The sequence below is a fragment of the Watersipora subatra genome, chromosome 3 (assembly GCF_963576615.1).
Source record: "Watersipora subatra chromosome 3, tzWatSuba1.1, whole genome shotgun sequence".
Classification (NCBI taxonomy): domain Eukaryota; kingdom Metazoa; phylum Bryozoa; class Gymnolaemata; order Cheilostomatida; family Watersiporidae; genus Watersipora; species Watersipora subatra.
Window position 1 is genome coordinate 59,212,481 of NC_088710.1, and position 13,962 is coordinate 59,226,442.

A 13,962-nucleotide genomic window follows, 5' to 3' on the forward strand; every position below is an offset into this window, starting at 1 on the left:
TTAGTTTCCAAATGATTTTCTCGTATTAGTAAACAAAAACAAAATCACATTAACATATAAAACTATTACAATTCTCTAAAAAAGTATAGGTTATTGTTAGTGCTTAACATAGATAACAAAACGCATTATTAGGATTGCTGGTGCAGTTAGAGAAAATGTTGTTTCAATTTAGCTTCGCAATAACAGAAATCATTTTGCCTCGCTATCATAGACCTATTCTTCTGAGGACTGCTTTTGTGTAAGGGTGCAAACATTTTGATTGGTTCAAAACACGTCCTTGCTAGTCACCGTCACGTGAAATGTATGTGTGATGAGCCTAAAGTGGATAGATCTGCGCTCATAGCGCACCACGCAAATAAAATTTCCTTGCAGGAAGCTTTTAAACTCGGTTCATCTGTGTGGTACGAAAAAAAATTATATTCAGCTACACGATCCCTCATTGAGGCGTTTGCAAATATTAATATAAAGTAAGTATTGCTAAATTTTAGCACCATTGTCACGAACTTGTGGTATCCTACTACAGCTACATGCTATTGTAAGTGCTGCAAAGTTAATTTACACAAGTGGTATGTTGAATAATTAGTTTCTAAATCATTGATTACGAAGACAAAAATATTACACTTCGATATTTAGCTGATGTTATAGCCAATCCAGTTGTAGTCTACTTGTAATTCGCTAAAGGATAAGAGATATTCCGTACTTGTCTGATTTTATGTACATGTAGTTTATTATTGTTAATGAAATAATTTACTGTAAGTTTATTTGCACTTTGCATATTTTTTTAAGCTCATTGCTTTGATTTTTAAATAATGCTAAAATACTTGTGCTACTTCAAGTAATAACAAGCATACATTTACGTTTGAAGTATTCAAAAACGCAAGCTTTAGGGTAGCGCTTCATCTGGTGAATGCTGCGTAATTAGGGTTTGGTTACATGGATTGCAGCTTATTGTTGTTTGAGGTATTGTGATAGGTTTGTTAGTAGTTAGACTACGCCATATGTCAGCTTTAACGATGAGTTTGTGTAATAGCCATCATATTCACTTATTTGTGATGGTTTTTTGCTCAAAGCTGCTATCCAGCAGCTTTGAGCCAGAAACCATGGTATATTATACAGGTACACTACATAGTATACTTGTGAGACCAGATATATGGAAGTGTGTTCTCTTTTTATAGTAGACCTTGGTTTTTTAGGAGATACTGCGCTTTCGCAAGATCCCCTTGTAAGCTGTAGCCAGGTTGTTGTGTAACATGACCTTCCAGAATTTTTTGTCAGTAATGCCATTATTTGGCAGCATCGTCTTTCCTGTTAACTCTGGAGACCACTGTTGGGCTTTTATGACACGTTCCTTTCCACCAACAACTTTAAAATATTTGATGATTATTAAGGCACATGTTGGATTACTTCTATGAAAGTGCATGACTATAATGCCAAAAAAATTGAATCGTCATGCATTTGTAAAAACAAGTACATAAATTTATACTTTTACAAGCTTTGGTTAAATATTGATGATTGTGGCAGAAGTGGCTGTAAGACTCTAAGATAGTTCAGTCTCGTTGATTTGCGTAACAGATTTTATAAAGCAATTGGTGTCACTGTGCTTCTGAAAAGTATCTTTCCTTTTGTAAAATGTAAGTAGAATATATGAGATGAGAGTCAACTAATTTTAAGTTGAGCGCATATGTGCTACTACTATGTGGTTACAAAAGCGGAAATTTTCAGTAACCCATTTTCAGAACAAGCTTGCACATTTAGTTACTTCAGGTGCTTCTGTTTAGGTTAATTTTTAGATTACATATGATATATCGCATTTTGTACATTTACCAAATTTTTTCTAGTTTGTGGAGGTGGTCTAGTTTTTATGGAAGGTGAAAGCTCTTTATATGCAATGTCGTTTAACTGAAAAATATCTTACATGCAACCTACTTAGGTTAGTTTCCGAGGATTTTAAAATCATTATCTCAGTGAAGAATCATTATTGAAACTGACATTTACAGACATTTATGTCCTATGCCTACAAAATCTACATTTAGTTATAGGCCTACACGTCTAGTACAGGAAGATGTATATATAGTTTTATTATTACTTGTGTTTGCTTTTGTTTCTGATAATTTCATTGAGTGTGGCTAACACTTTGTGTAGTTTGTGGACATACAGCATGGTTTGCTGTGGCTACTGTATAGTTTATACTTCATAACTTTATTTAAATATACTCTGTACATGACCACTGCATGACTCATCCTGCATTTCTCACGATTGCGCCAGTGATGTGGAATGCACATGTTCATTCCGAAGTTTTCTAATAAGTTTTGCATTTGCTCTGCAATAAAAATTTATCCCATTTCGTAAGTTCAATTAGTGGTTTAGTGAGACACTATACATAAATAAATTTCGTTATATTCCAATGACAGATGTTGTTCATCCTAGCGACCTTGTGACATTTATATTTCCTAAGGGTCTTCACACAATTGATTATTAATATTATTTTTCTACTAAAGTTTATCATCAATATGTGAGTTACTAGCTATTTATATGCCATTCGTAGTTGTTCTGTCCCATGATCTGCCAGAGCTATGTGACTGTTTTTGCAGATCTGTAGACCAAAAATATGGGATATTATCAAATGAATACAGCTTTGTTTACTTTGATCTGCATGTTTGTATATAAAATGCTATTGTTCACATTGTTTTTTTGTGTTAGTAGATTATTACCAGAATAAGTCACAAACAATAATAGTATGATAGCTGGGATTGCTAGTCTGTTACACTAGTTAATTTGCCATAGTTGTATCTGTCATGGGAGTTGTCTTCCATCTCTGCAAGCCACATTACAACGATCTCTAAGATGCTTATCCAGATACCACTCATCCTTATCATAAGAAGTTACGTTATCTTAGAAGAGATTTTTTGAGAGAGTTATCTTTAGAGTGGCTTTGGAGAGATTATCTCTTCTTGTACCCTGCACTAACTTGTAGGCCAAGTTTGTTGTATAAGGTGTGTCTATCACAGCAGGTTGACTTCAGTGCAGTCGTATCGATGGCTGTATATGTGAAGGGACGCAGCATAAGCCCTCCTCCAAGTTATGATGAAGTTCTACGTGAGGACGCTGCTGCCCGCAAACATGATACAAATGGGAGTTATGTTCACCCCTTACCTCTGTCAGGTTCTGTGCCCGAGTTACCAGTTGAGGTTTGTTTTCATATACATATATATTATTTTCAGCGTAAAGCCATTGGCTAGAAAGCAGTGCTAGCCTTTGTATTGGTCGTCTCGTTTGAGGGGATCATCTCTAATTCATCTCAAAGTCATACTGAGTTACAAGCTATTTCGCTATATGTCTATGTCTATTTGTCTATGTCTATATGTCTATTAAAATGTTTGTGAATTTATCGGATCTAGTGTACAACTTATGAAGATAGTTGAAAAAATTCTTGCTTTTGCAATTATTCTTGCTGGTTCCAGCCTATACTGCTGTCGACTACCGATAAAAGTTCTGCCTTTGGTAGATGCTCTCTTACATCATGCAATACTTGAGCGTCTCAGACCGCAAGGACGCTGCTCTTGTGTGTAAGAAGTGGTATGAGGCATCTTTGGCTCCTCAGGTGCAGAGAGATGTTATGGTCTCAGTGAAGTCTTCTATCATTAATCCTCGACCTTTCACAGGACTACGCAACCGACCAGGTGAGTTTATCTAGACTCTGTACGATGCTCGTCTGATCAACTAGCTTTCTACTGATGAGTTACTGCAGTGATAATTAACTAGAATGGGTCCTTTTATAAAGCTCAAGAACTTATATTCTCGCATATGGTTTTGTATAAGTAGCGTGTGGAAGTTAGAGTTCATACTCATCTGAACTTTGCCATCTGAACATGATTTCCCAGTTGTTGAAGTTAAACAACATCATTTCTTTCATTTACCTTAAAGAATAGTTGGCCATAGCAGACATCAGGGGTAGAATAGTCGGCCATAGCAGACATCAGGGGTAGAATAGTCGGCCATAGCAGACATCAGGGGTAGAATAGTCGGCCATAGCAGACATCAGGGGTAGAATAGTTGGCCATAGCAGACATCAGGGGTAGAATAGTCGGCCATGGCAGACATCAGGGGTAGAATAGTCGGCCATAGCAGACATCAGGGGTAGAATAGTCGGCCATAGCAGACGTAAGGGGTAGAATAGTCGGCCATAGCAGACATCAGGGGTAGAATAGTCGGCCATAGCAGACATCAGGAGTAGAATAGTTGGCCATAGCAGACATCAGGGGTAGAATAGTCAGCCATAGCAGACATAAGGGGTAGAATAGTCGGCCATGGCAGACATCAGGGGTAGAATAGTCAGCCATAGCAGACATCAGAGGTAGAATAGTCAGCCATAGCAGACATCAGGGGTAGAATAGTCGGCCATAGCAGACGTAAGGGGTAGAATAGTCGGCCATAGCAGACATCAGGGGTAGAATAGTCGGCCATAGCAGACATCAGGGGTAGAATAGTCGGCCATAGCAGACATCAGGAGTAGAATAGTTGGCCATAGCAGACATCAGGGGTAGAATAGTCAGCCATAGCAGACATAAGGGGTAGAATAGTCGGCCATAGCAGACGTAAGGGGTAGAATAGTCGGCCATAGCAGACATCAGGGGTAGAATAGTCGGCCATAGCAGACATCAGGAGTAGAATAGTTGGCCATAGCAGACATCAGGGGTAGAATAGTCAGCCATAGCAGACATAAGGGGTAGAATAGTCGGCCATGGCAGACATCAGGGGTAGAATAGTCAGCCATAGCAGACATCAGGGGTAGAATAGTCGGCCATAGCAGACATCAGGGGTAGAATAGTCGGCCATAGCAGACGTAAGGGGTAGAATAGTCGGCCATAGCAGACATCAGGGGTAGAATAGTCGGCCATAGCAGACATCAGGGGTAGAATATTTGGCCATAGCAGACATCAGGGGTAGAATAGTCAGCCATAGCAGACATCAGAGGTAGAATAGTCAGCCATAGCAGACATCAGGGGTAGAATAGTCGGCCATAGCAGACATAAGGAGTAGAATAGTCGGCCATAGCAGACATCAGAGGTAGAATAGTCAGCCATAGCAGACATCAGGGGTAGAATAGTCGGTCATAGCAGACATAAGGGGTAGAATAGTCGGCCATAGCAGACATCAGAGGTAGAATAGTCAGCCATAGCAGACATCAGGGGTAGAATAGTCGGCCATAGCAGACATCAGGGGTAGAATAGTCGGCCATAGCAGACATAAGGGGTAGAATAGTCGGCCATAGCAGACATCAGGGGTAGAATAGTTGGCCATAGCGGACATCAGAGGTAGAATAGTCAGCCATAGCAGACATAAGGGGTAGAATAGTCGGCCATGGCAGACATCAGGGGTAGAATAGTCGGCCATAGCAGACATCAGGGGTAGAATAGTCGGCCATAGCAGACATCAGGGGTAGAATAGTCAGCCATAGCAGACATCAGGGGTAGAATATTTGGCCATAGCAGACATAAGGGTTAGAATAGTTGGCCATAGCAGACATCAGGGGTAGAATAGTCGGCCATAGCAGACATAAGGGGTAGAATAGTCAGCCATAGCAGACATCAGGGGTAGAATATTTGGCCATAGCAGACATAAGGGGTAGAATAGTTGGCCATAGCAGACATCAGGGGTAGAATAGTCGGCCATAGCAGACATCAGGGGTAATATAGTTGGCCATAGCAGACATAAGGGTAGAATAGTCGGCCATAGCAGACATCAGGGGTAAAATAGTCGGCCATAGCAGACATCAGTGGTTCACGGGTTTGTTAGAAGTATCTAACATCTTCACGCTAGACAAATGTATCTTGCTGTTCTGTGACTGCCAAATCTCATAACTTTGGCCCCTTTTTGTTTCGCAATCTTTTCAACACAACGCAGTTTAATACATTTACATAATCATATATAGAACATAGAACAGAACAAGAATAGTAAATGCAGATGTCTAACATATACTGTAGTTGTCGCCAATGGGCCTGTTAGAATTAAGCGTAACAGGAGAGCTTGTTGGATCATGTTGTCTATACAATAGTGCTTCCTAGTCTGATACTACAAACCATTGTAGGTAAACAAGCACCTTTACCTACAATGGTAAAAATTGTAGGTCTGGGACATGAGCCTGCAAAATTTAAAAGTTCTATTTCTTGTAATATACAATTAAGGTAAAACCTCTATTTGAACGCCATGGCGCTCTATTTTTCAACCCTTCCCCTACAGTGGCGCGTCATTAGAGGTGAGGTTTAAATAAAGGGTGGCGTTGTATATTTCAAATAGCTTGTCAGAATTTTGGGAAGATAAATTTAATCCTTTTCGGGCGAAGTGAATGTTGCACTCTATTTTGCACTCTCCTTGGGATGAGCGACATTAAACTTTTTAGATGCAATAAATTTACTATAACTTACTTCCAACTTGTCGTAGATCTCTAAATAAGTATGCATTGGGAAACTGAGAAATATCTCCACCATTTGATTTTTATTGCTTGCAATTAACTCAGATGATCGTATAGACTGTGTTGCAATTTGTTGGAGCTTTCAGTTTTTTATTTCACTAAATTTAAAAGCATTATTTTATTTTATATCTTTATTTACCAATATTGCATAAAAGCTCATTGTGCTCATTGATGTTTGCCATAGCCATGTTTGCAGCCAAAACTGGCTTTTTATGTGCAATAGAAGAAGATTATGAGCATCAATCCTTTGTAAGCATAACCGCAAGAATGCTATCAAATAATATGCTATAAATCTGCAAATTTAGATGTTATATGATAATAATCTATCAAACGTTACAAATATATGTTCAATAACAAGTGACATAAACAAACCATGTTTATAATACATGCAGATGCATAAATTAACATTTTTGAAACAACAATATTTGCATGGTTTGCTCGGCCAGTTTCGTTCCGATTGTTCCTTTCGTTTGAAACCATTCTATTTTTTTCTGGCTGTTCAATACCTTCCACAGTGTCTGCTGACCTCAACTCTTCTTCTGCACTGCTAAACTTTCAGCAATTTTTAGTGGAGTAAAACTTTCACATGTCGCTATTTGAAAGTTTTATACTTTTTCACAGAAATAACGATAAACTTTTAGCTGCATGCGCACTTAGCGCAAGATTTAGCCTCCAAATTCCATTGTAAATGTTAAATGGTTTTTCACATACGTCGAAGTTTCAAGACCATTTTAAACAAGGAACTACTATTAGCCTGATACTATAATTAATTATTTATGTGGTGTCGCTTTCAAAGTTTTAACGAAAAGCTCTAAAGCTTTTGAGTTAAAAAGTGGACTTCGATACGAACAGCAACAACGAAAGAATTCATTGTTATTGATGTAATCGAGTCATTATTAGTAGCATTGTGTGGACATTTTTTATTGATCACTTATGTGTTCGTAAAAATCCAAGAGTGTCAAAATGGCGCCACAATAGAGGGTGGCATTTAAATTAAAGCGTGGCGCTTTTTGTTTCAACCCTTCTTCCATAGTGGCAGTCAAATAAAGGTGGCGTTCAAATAGAGGTGGTGCTCAAATAGAGGCTTTACGTTATATTGTTGTAGTTTTAGATTTGAGAAACTTTCAGTGCATTAATACATCAATTTTGTGGGTTTCTTCTAGATCTAGCCCTCCTAATATTTGTTACAAAAATATGTTTTACATTCTTTGCTATTCTGTTTTATTTGAGTCGATCATCATAGCAATGTTTTTTCAATTTGTGGAGGTGTTCTAGTTTTTAAAGTTTGCATAGAATATGAAAGCTTTAAAATTATATCGCATATTTTATACGCGATATAATCGACTTTAAAAATTCAAAAGTAGACTGTTGTGTTGTTTAACTGAAAAATATCTTGCATACAACCTGAAACCATAGTTTTCTGAGAATTTTAAAATCATTATCTCAGTTAAGAAGCATTATTGATACTGACATTTAGAGACATGTCCTATGCCTGAGAGCTTGAACCAAAAGATGTTAAGCATATTAGTTTCAACAAATGCTAATATGATAAAATACTCGCATGCATTAGGCCTATATATAGTTTTCTGTGTTTTTCCTTCAAGTTATAAAGATAACAGAGAAAATCAGTCGCAATTGTGTTGATCTAGTTAGTATTATGAAATTATTGGTGATAGCCTATGCTTGTGACCCAATTAGGCGGTGAGTGTGGCAGAAACTTCCGTGATTGAAATTGGTTTTCCGCATTGATTAAATAAAAATGGTTACCAGAGCCTCGATTGCCTAGCTGTTAGAGTTCACCAAGAGGTACTGGTGACTCCTTTGATCAGTGTGCTAATGCAGCAGTCTATGTGGTAAGTGCTCTCTGCAGGTACTCATCTTCACTCAACCATATTACTTACGTATTGCTTCTCTATAGAAGCCTTGATAGAATTTATACTGATTAGTAATAAGCCGTGAAAAAATATGCCATAAATTTCAACTGCTTTGCATCAAAGTTTTACTGACCCTGAAGCCTGAGGGATTCTAAATAAGCAGAAATACTTTTGTGTAAAAGAGATTTTATTTTTCCACAATGATAATGTTCTAGTATTTATGTAGTTTATAACATTTTTAACGCAAGCGCTTAGATGCCTAATATTCCGTGTTGTCTTCTAACTTTTTGAGATACCTATGTTGATGCATAGGTCTCTGGTGTGTTCCTCATACTGTAGATGACCTCTGGGTAGCTCAGTAAAGGTATTTTATCTCCATTCTCAGGCTTTCACCTTGAACTCTCTGACATAAATGGCAGTCCCAACTCAGAGCAGCTCCTCAAAGCCTGTGAGGTCAATCTCAGCTCCCGGTTGCTCACTTTAAGTTTGAAAGGATCGAACGTGTCACAGAGTGTGCTTGTCGCGATGCTTGATCGCTGTAGCAATCTCACAAGTCTCGACGTGAGTGGCTGCAACAATCTTACGTTTCTTGGTAGGTATATAGCAAGTCGATTTTTCACAGCTGTTATCTTATGTCTTATTCTTTGCCTCACTCGAGCCCCTGTTTCCTTTCACAGGTTCTGGTTGTGGCAAGCATTTGACAAGCCTCTCCTTGCCGCATTTGCAAAGCTTAGACCTCTCATCTCTGCGTCACCTGACTGATGCGATCCTTACAGCTTTTCTGCGCATGGCACCCGGACTTCGGAGCCTAGAGCTTGCTTCTACCCCATTTTTGTTTTCGTCATCAGATATATACTCGTCAGGCTCTAATGGCCGCCCCAACTCGGCTGCTCTCACATTCAACCGGTTCCTTCATGAGCTCTCTTACCTTCATTCTCTAATATCTCTTAACCTCTCCCGCACATCGATTTCTAACAGCGCCCTCATCGCCTTAGCTAAGGTTCCTAAGCTTGCCCTTGAGAGTTTATTGTTGGTGTCTTGTAAAGATCTCACTGATGCAGGAATCATAGCATTAGTTCAGGAGCAACCATCCCTTCGTAAGCTCAACCTTTCATCTAACTCGCAACTCTCCGCTGTCTCCGTCAAGTATGCCGCCACTCTCCAGCTAGACTCGCTCAACTTGACAAAGGTGCGTTTATATGGGGCGGAGTTGCGTCCCTTGGAAAAACTTGGCCGCATCACTCACCTGGTGCTCAGTGCTTCTGTTCTCCAGCACCTGCCAGCATCAGAAGTAGAGAAACTTTTTCATGTCTGGTCTCAGCCTTTGCGACACCTTGACCTTAGCTACTGCGCTGGTCTCAGTAATGCTGTCTTTTTCTCCCTTTGTCATCATTTGGTCAACCTGACGCAGCTAAACCTTTCTTCCTGTTTTCGGTTTGACGACATAACCTTGCGAGAAATATCGAAATGTCTTGTGAATTTGAGGGGTCTGAATATAAGCTGGTGTAAGCACATCACTGACATGGGCCTTTTCGGAGTCTTTCACACAGACTTCACACACAACTGCACAAATGAGTGTCGCTGTGATAAGGGTCGCTCAGTTTCTTATTTTGAGTACACTCCTCCCGTCAAGGATATTGCCCCACGAGAAATTGTACCTGATATTGAACAGGTCCACACTGCGCTTGCTGAGCAAGGAGGTCAGGGACAGTTTCCCATTACCCGCCTCCGTAAGCTTGAGTCTTTAGACCTATCTGTCTGTAGCAAAATTACGGACCTGGGCGTAGCTGAGACCCTGATTTTCCCCAGTCTTGTCTCACTCAACCTGTCCATGTGCACCCGACTAACTGATGCCTCACTCATGGCAATAGTTGCCAACAACCCTTTGTTAGAACGGGTTAGTCTCGCACAGTGTAGGGAGATAACAGACCGCGGTGTGTTTGACCTTCTTGTTGATTGCCGACGGCTTTCTCATTTGGACATCTCTGGCTGCCGGTTGATCACCGATAGCACCATACATGCTCTGATGAAACAGGAGAGCAAGCTGAAGAGCCTTGACGTGAGCCTGTGTAATATCAGCATGGAGGCAATAGACACGCTTGAAAGGTTCCTTCCATCCATTCATACCATTCACAAGCGCTACACTCAGGCTAATGATATTCAACCTCTAATTCGCAAATGTTAGAAGTTGTCTGCTCATGACACATTCCCATTGACATTTTGTGCATCCTCCTATTAACTGCCTGTATTCTGTGCTAAAACTTGCCATAAAATTAAAGATTTACATGAATCTGCCATTGCTGGATTTTAGATAATCGGTTGGTACGGAGACAAAAGTTGTTTGCTCAATATTTTTTATTTACTTCAATACTGATTTAATGTTATGCCTTCATGATATAGTGTACACGGCCCAGAACATTTATGACCCTGTAAGATGAAAGAAAGGCGGCATTCATTAGGTTGTCTAAATCAGATTTTTATTCCTTTTGTGATATGCCATATTGCATAATGTTTTATTATTTGTCGCTCTAATTCCATTATCTTTATGCTTTATTCAGAAATAAGATATGTATTTTATTAAAATGGCATGCATATGGTTTTTTGGTCAAATTCCTTACATATGAACAAGTCCCCTAATACAGCAGTTGTGGTCAGTGTATTATTAGTACCCTATATGTGATCGGGTACCCTAGAACAGGGGTGTGATTTGATTGGTAGAGCAATGTGTGAACAAGTGCTGGGTAGGAAGCCTTTGATCAATCCTCAACAGTCGCTTTGATGTAAGCAAATGTTTCCTTTTTCATAAATACATGTAAAGAGGTAATACAGCTGCTAGTAGCTCAATAACTAAACTATAACATGATTTGTGTTTGTAACACCTTTCTTTGAAGATTTTGTGACATATTTTTGAGTTGCGAAAGCTCAGGATGACAAAATGTATAATTATTACTTTTCGGTCTTTTCATGGAAATTGTGAAACATTTTCACATAAAAAATTTTTTAAATTGCTCTGAGCTATCGTTTAGATGGTGTGCAATATTGTGCCTTGTGAAACAGGTGTGTTCAGGTACTTTCTCAATCGCAGTTGATGTAGGTCAGTAATTAGAACCTTGAGCATTCTATGTTCAGGCAGATGGAAATGTCAGTGTAGGTTGAATAAATGATTCAAACAATTAAATGGCTAAAAATTATGATAATGTATTGAGGCTACTTTGAGTACATGTTTTAAAATGACTCATGATAAAGTGGATGACCATCAGATAATGCTCATCTGTACAAGAGTAGGTCATCATTAAAGTTAAATAAATGTCTTGGAATATAGGAGTTGAATTATTTTAAATATGGTAAAATTGTAAAGCAGTTTGCTGGAATAAAATATTAACGGAGTTTCCATACATCGACATTCACATGTAAAGAATGGTCTTTAGTCTTACATAATTATTGCAAAATTGTGTACAATTTGCTGGCATCGAAGGCTGCAATTCAAACCCTTGTCACTCAAAGATTACCAAAAGTGAGTAATGATATCCAAGTTTCATTGACCAGATCATGCTGCATTATTGATATGAGTCCTAGAAGAGCTGCCTTCAAAGAGTTATCTTCTCATGAAACTTATCTTGTGCCCAGCAGATTTTGAACCTCAAGTCAGTATTGGTAAATTAGTGCATGTTGTAAGCACGTGTCTATTAAAAGATAATATACTAGACAGAAGTATACAAGAGATCTGCGTAGACATTAACGCTCCAGGTTAAGTGAGCCTCACTTTCAATGTAACTTGATATAGTGACATTAATTTCATTATTAATATTTAATAATATATAATTTCATAATTAATTTGACGATATATTTCTGCAGTTAATGTTTCCCAAAGTGTTAATAATATTTCTTGAATGTTGCACTCATCATGACGAGAGAAGATAATCTTCTGCTCTTTGGTAACGTTTGTGTCCCGGAGGCTATCGCTACGGCTGATCAACCTATTCAGGGGGAGTTTTCCTTCCTTATCTGTTTTAAGCTGCGGTTGGTGGAGCCACCACTGCTTGTCAGCAGTGCACTATTAGTAAGAGTAAAGGTCACAGGAAGCCTCTGGCACATTTTTTCCTCAACCAAATGTGTAGCGCATCATCTCTTATTCTACAGGATGTCTTTCAGAAGCAGAAGATAACAGAAACGCAGTTATAACAACCTAACAGATGTACTGAACTAGGAAGACTTTGTTCATTTCTCTTTACATGCATGATAAAATAAAAGTAGTAGTTACTAGTTACTACCATAGCTGTATTTATAATATAATTACGTCTATCATAAAGGTATTCGGAGTTGTTCTACTTTTACTATAATGTTAGAAGCATTTCTATCACCAGATACTAGTACTTCTAATCATTTCATCATGCTTCCAATTAAGCCCATTTTATTCACCTGTAAATCCTCTGTTTAGCAACATTTATGCATACAATTTCCATGGCAGAACCTCTACATGCATGTGGTTTGAATGTAAAAAGCTAGCCAGTTAAGAATGTAAGATGAGATAATTCCACCCCATACTTAAATTTTCAATGAATCAATCCACCAACAACCCTTTGGTGGTTGATGCACATTGACTCGGAGAGTTGTGGTTACTTGTAAACTGTCTTTACTAAGTCGTTGCTCATGTTTATTTTGAAAATTCTCAACAGGTATACTCGAAAATTAATCACCATGTTATTATCAATTGATGATAAGTTCACGACGAAGCACAGCATAAACTTTGTTTTGTTTGAACTGTTACTTAGTAAGTTCTGTTACACTTTATAAAACTCTTTTAACCTGTTTAAATATTTTGTCACCCGTCTTTATCGAAGTAGTAAATAAGACTGACCAGGTATTCATGACTATAATGTAGCGCTACAAAAACAAACTAAACTTTGTGTTGTTTGAGTTATTGCGTTTATATATATACCATATGTAGATACATAGAAATACCCAGAATGTGTATGAAATATTGCATGACACAGGTTAAGCTGGTATGTAGTGGGCCTAGCTGTTGTGTGTAGATGTCGGTTTGACATAACTTAGATTATAAAGGCAGCTCTGATCGCTGATGACAGCAACTCAACAATCAGCGCAACCTCTAGAATCTGCAGTTAATAAGTGACTACTTCATCTGTGATGCTTAGAAGGCAGTAGAATGACCAATGACTTGATGGAGTGTTCCAGTTTGGTTGCTTAAAAAACCATCACTCTTGCTCTGTAAGTACTTGTATGTGGTCAGAACAGCAGGCAGTTCTAATCACGATTCGACTGTTTGATTAAATAAAATGGTCTTGGAATTGAGGCTCACCATTGGGTCATACCTCCCCCCCCCCCCTTAACAATCTAATGATCCGGGAATTGAGGCTCGCCATTGGGTCACACCCTTCCCCCCCCCCTAACAATTCAATGCTTTCCAGCCTGGGTTGGAGGTAATTCGGAAAATGTTTTTGATTTACGGGATCTTTCCACCTGATCCTATGCCTAAGTAAATTTGGTTGTGTAGTTTCATTTTGTGTTTAACACTTACGGTTTTTGTAGAATTATGAATTTTGGGTCGCTTTTTGCATAATATTTTATCAGTAAAATTCCAGTTGCAAGTCAATT

At 38.6% G+C, this 13,962-nt stretch overlaps 1 protein-coding gene across 2 annotated transcripts; it reads left to right on the plus strand.

The window, feature by feature from the left end:
* The first annotated feature begins 322 nt into the window (after positions 1-322).
* On the plus strand, positions 323-10,932 carry LOC137390003 (uncharacterized). Of its 2 annotated transcripts, none has more exons than XM_068076219.1 (5): positions 323-467; positions 3,009-3,188; positions 3,506-3,680; positions 8,732-8,938; positions 9,024-10,932. In XM_068076219.1, the coding sequence occupies exons 2-5, from the start codon at positions 3,036-3,038 to the stop codon at positions 10,529-10,531; spliced, it is 2,043 nt and encodes a 680-aa protein (XP_067932320.1). In that variant the 5' UTR covers positions 323-467; positions 3,009-3,035; the 3' UTR covers positions 10,532-10,932. The 2 variants fall into 2 exon arrangements, with proteins under 2 accessions (XP_067932320.1, XP_067932321.1); XM_068076220.1 differs by having other exon boundaries at positions 3,012-3,188.
* Positions 10,933-13,962: the final 3,030 nt, after the last annotated feature.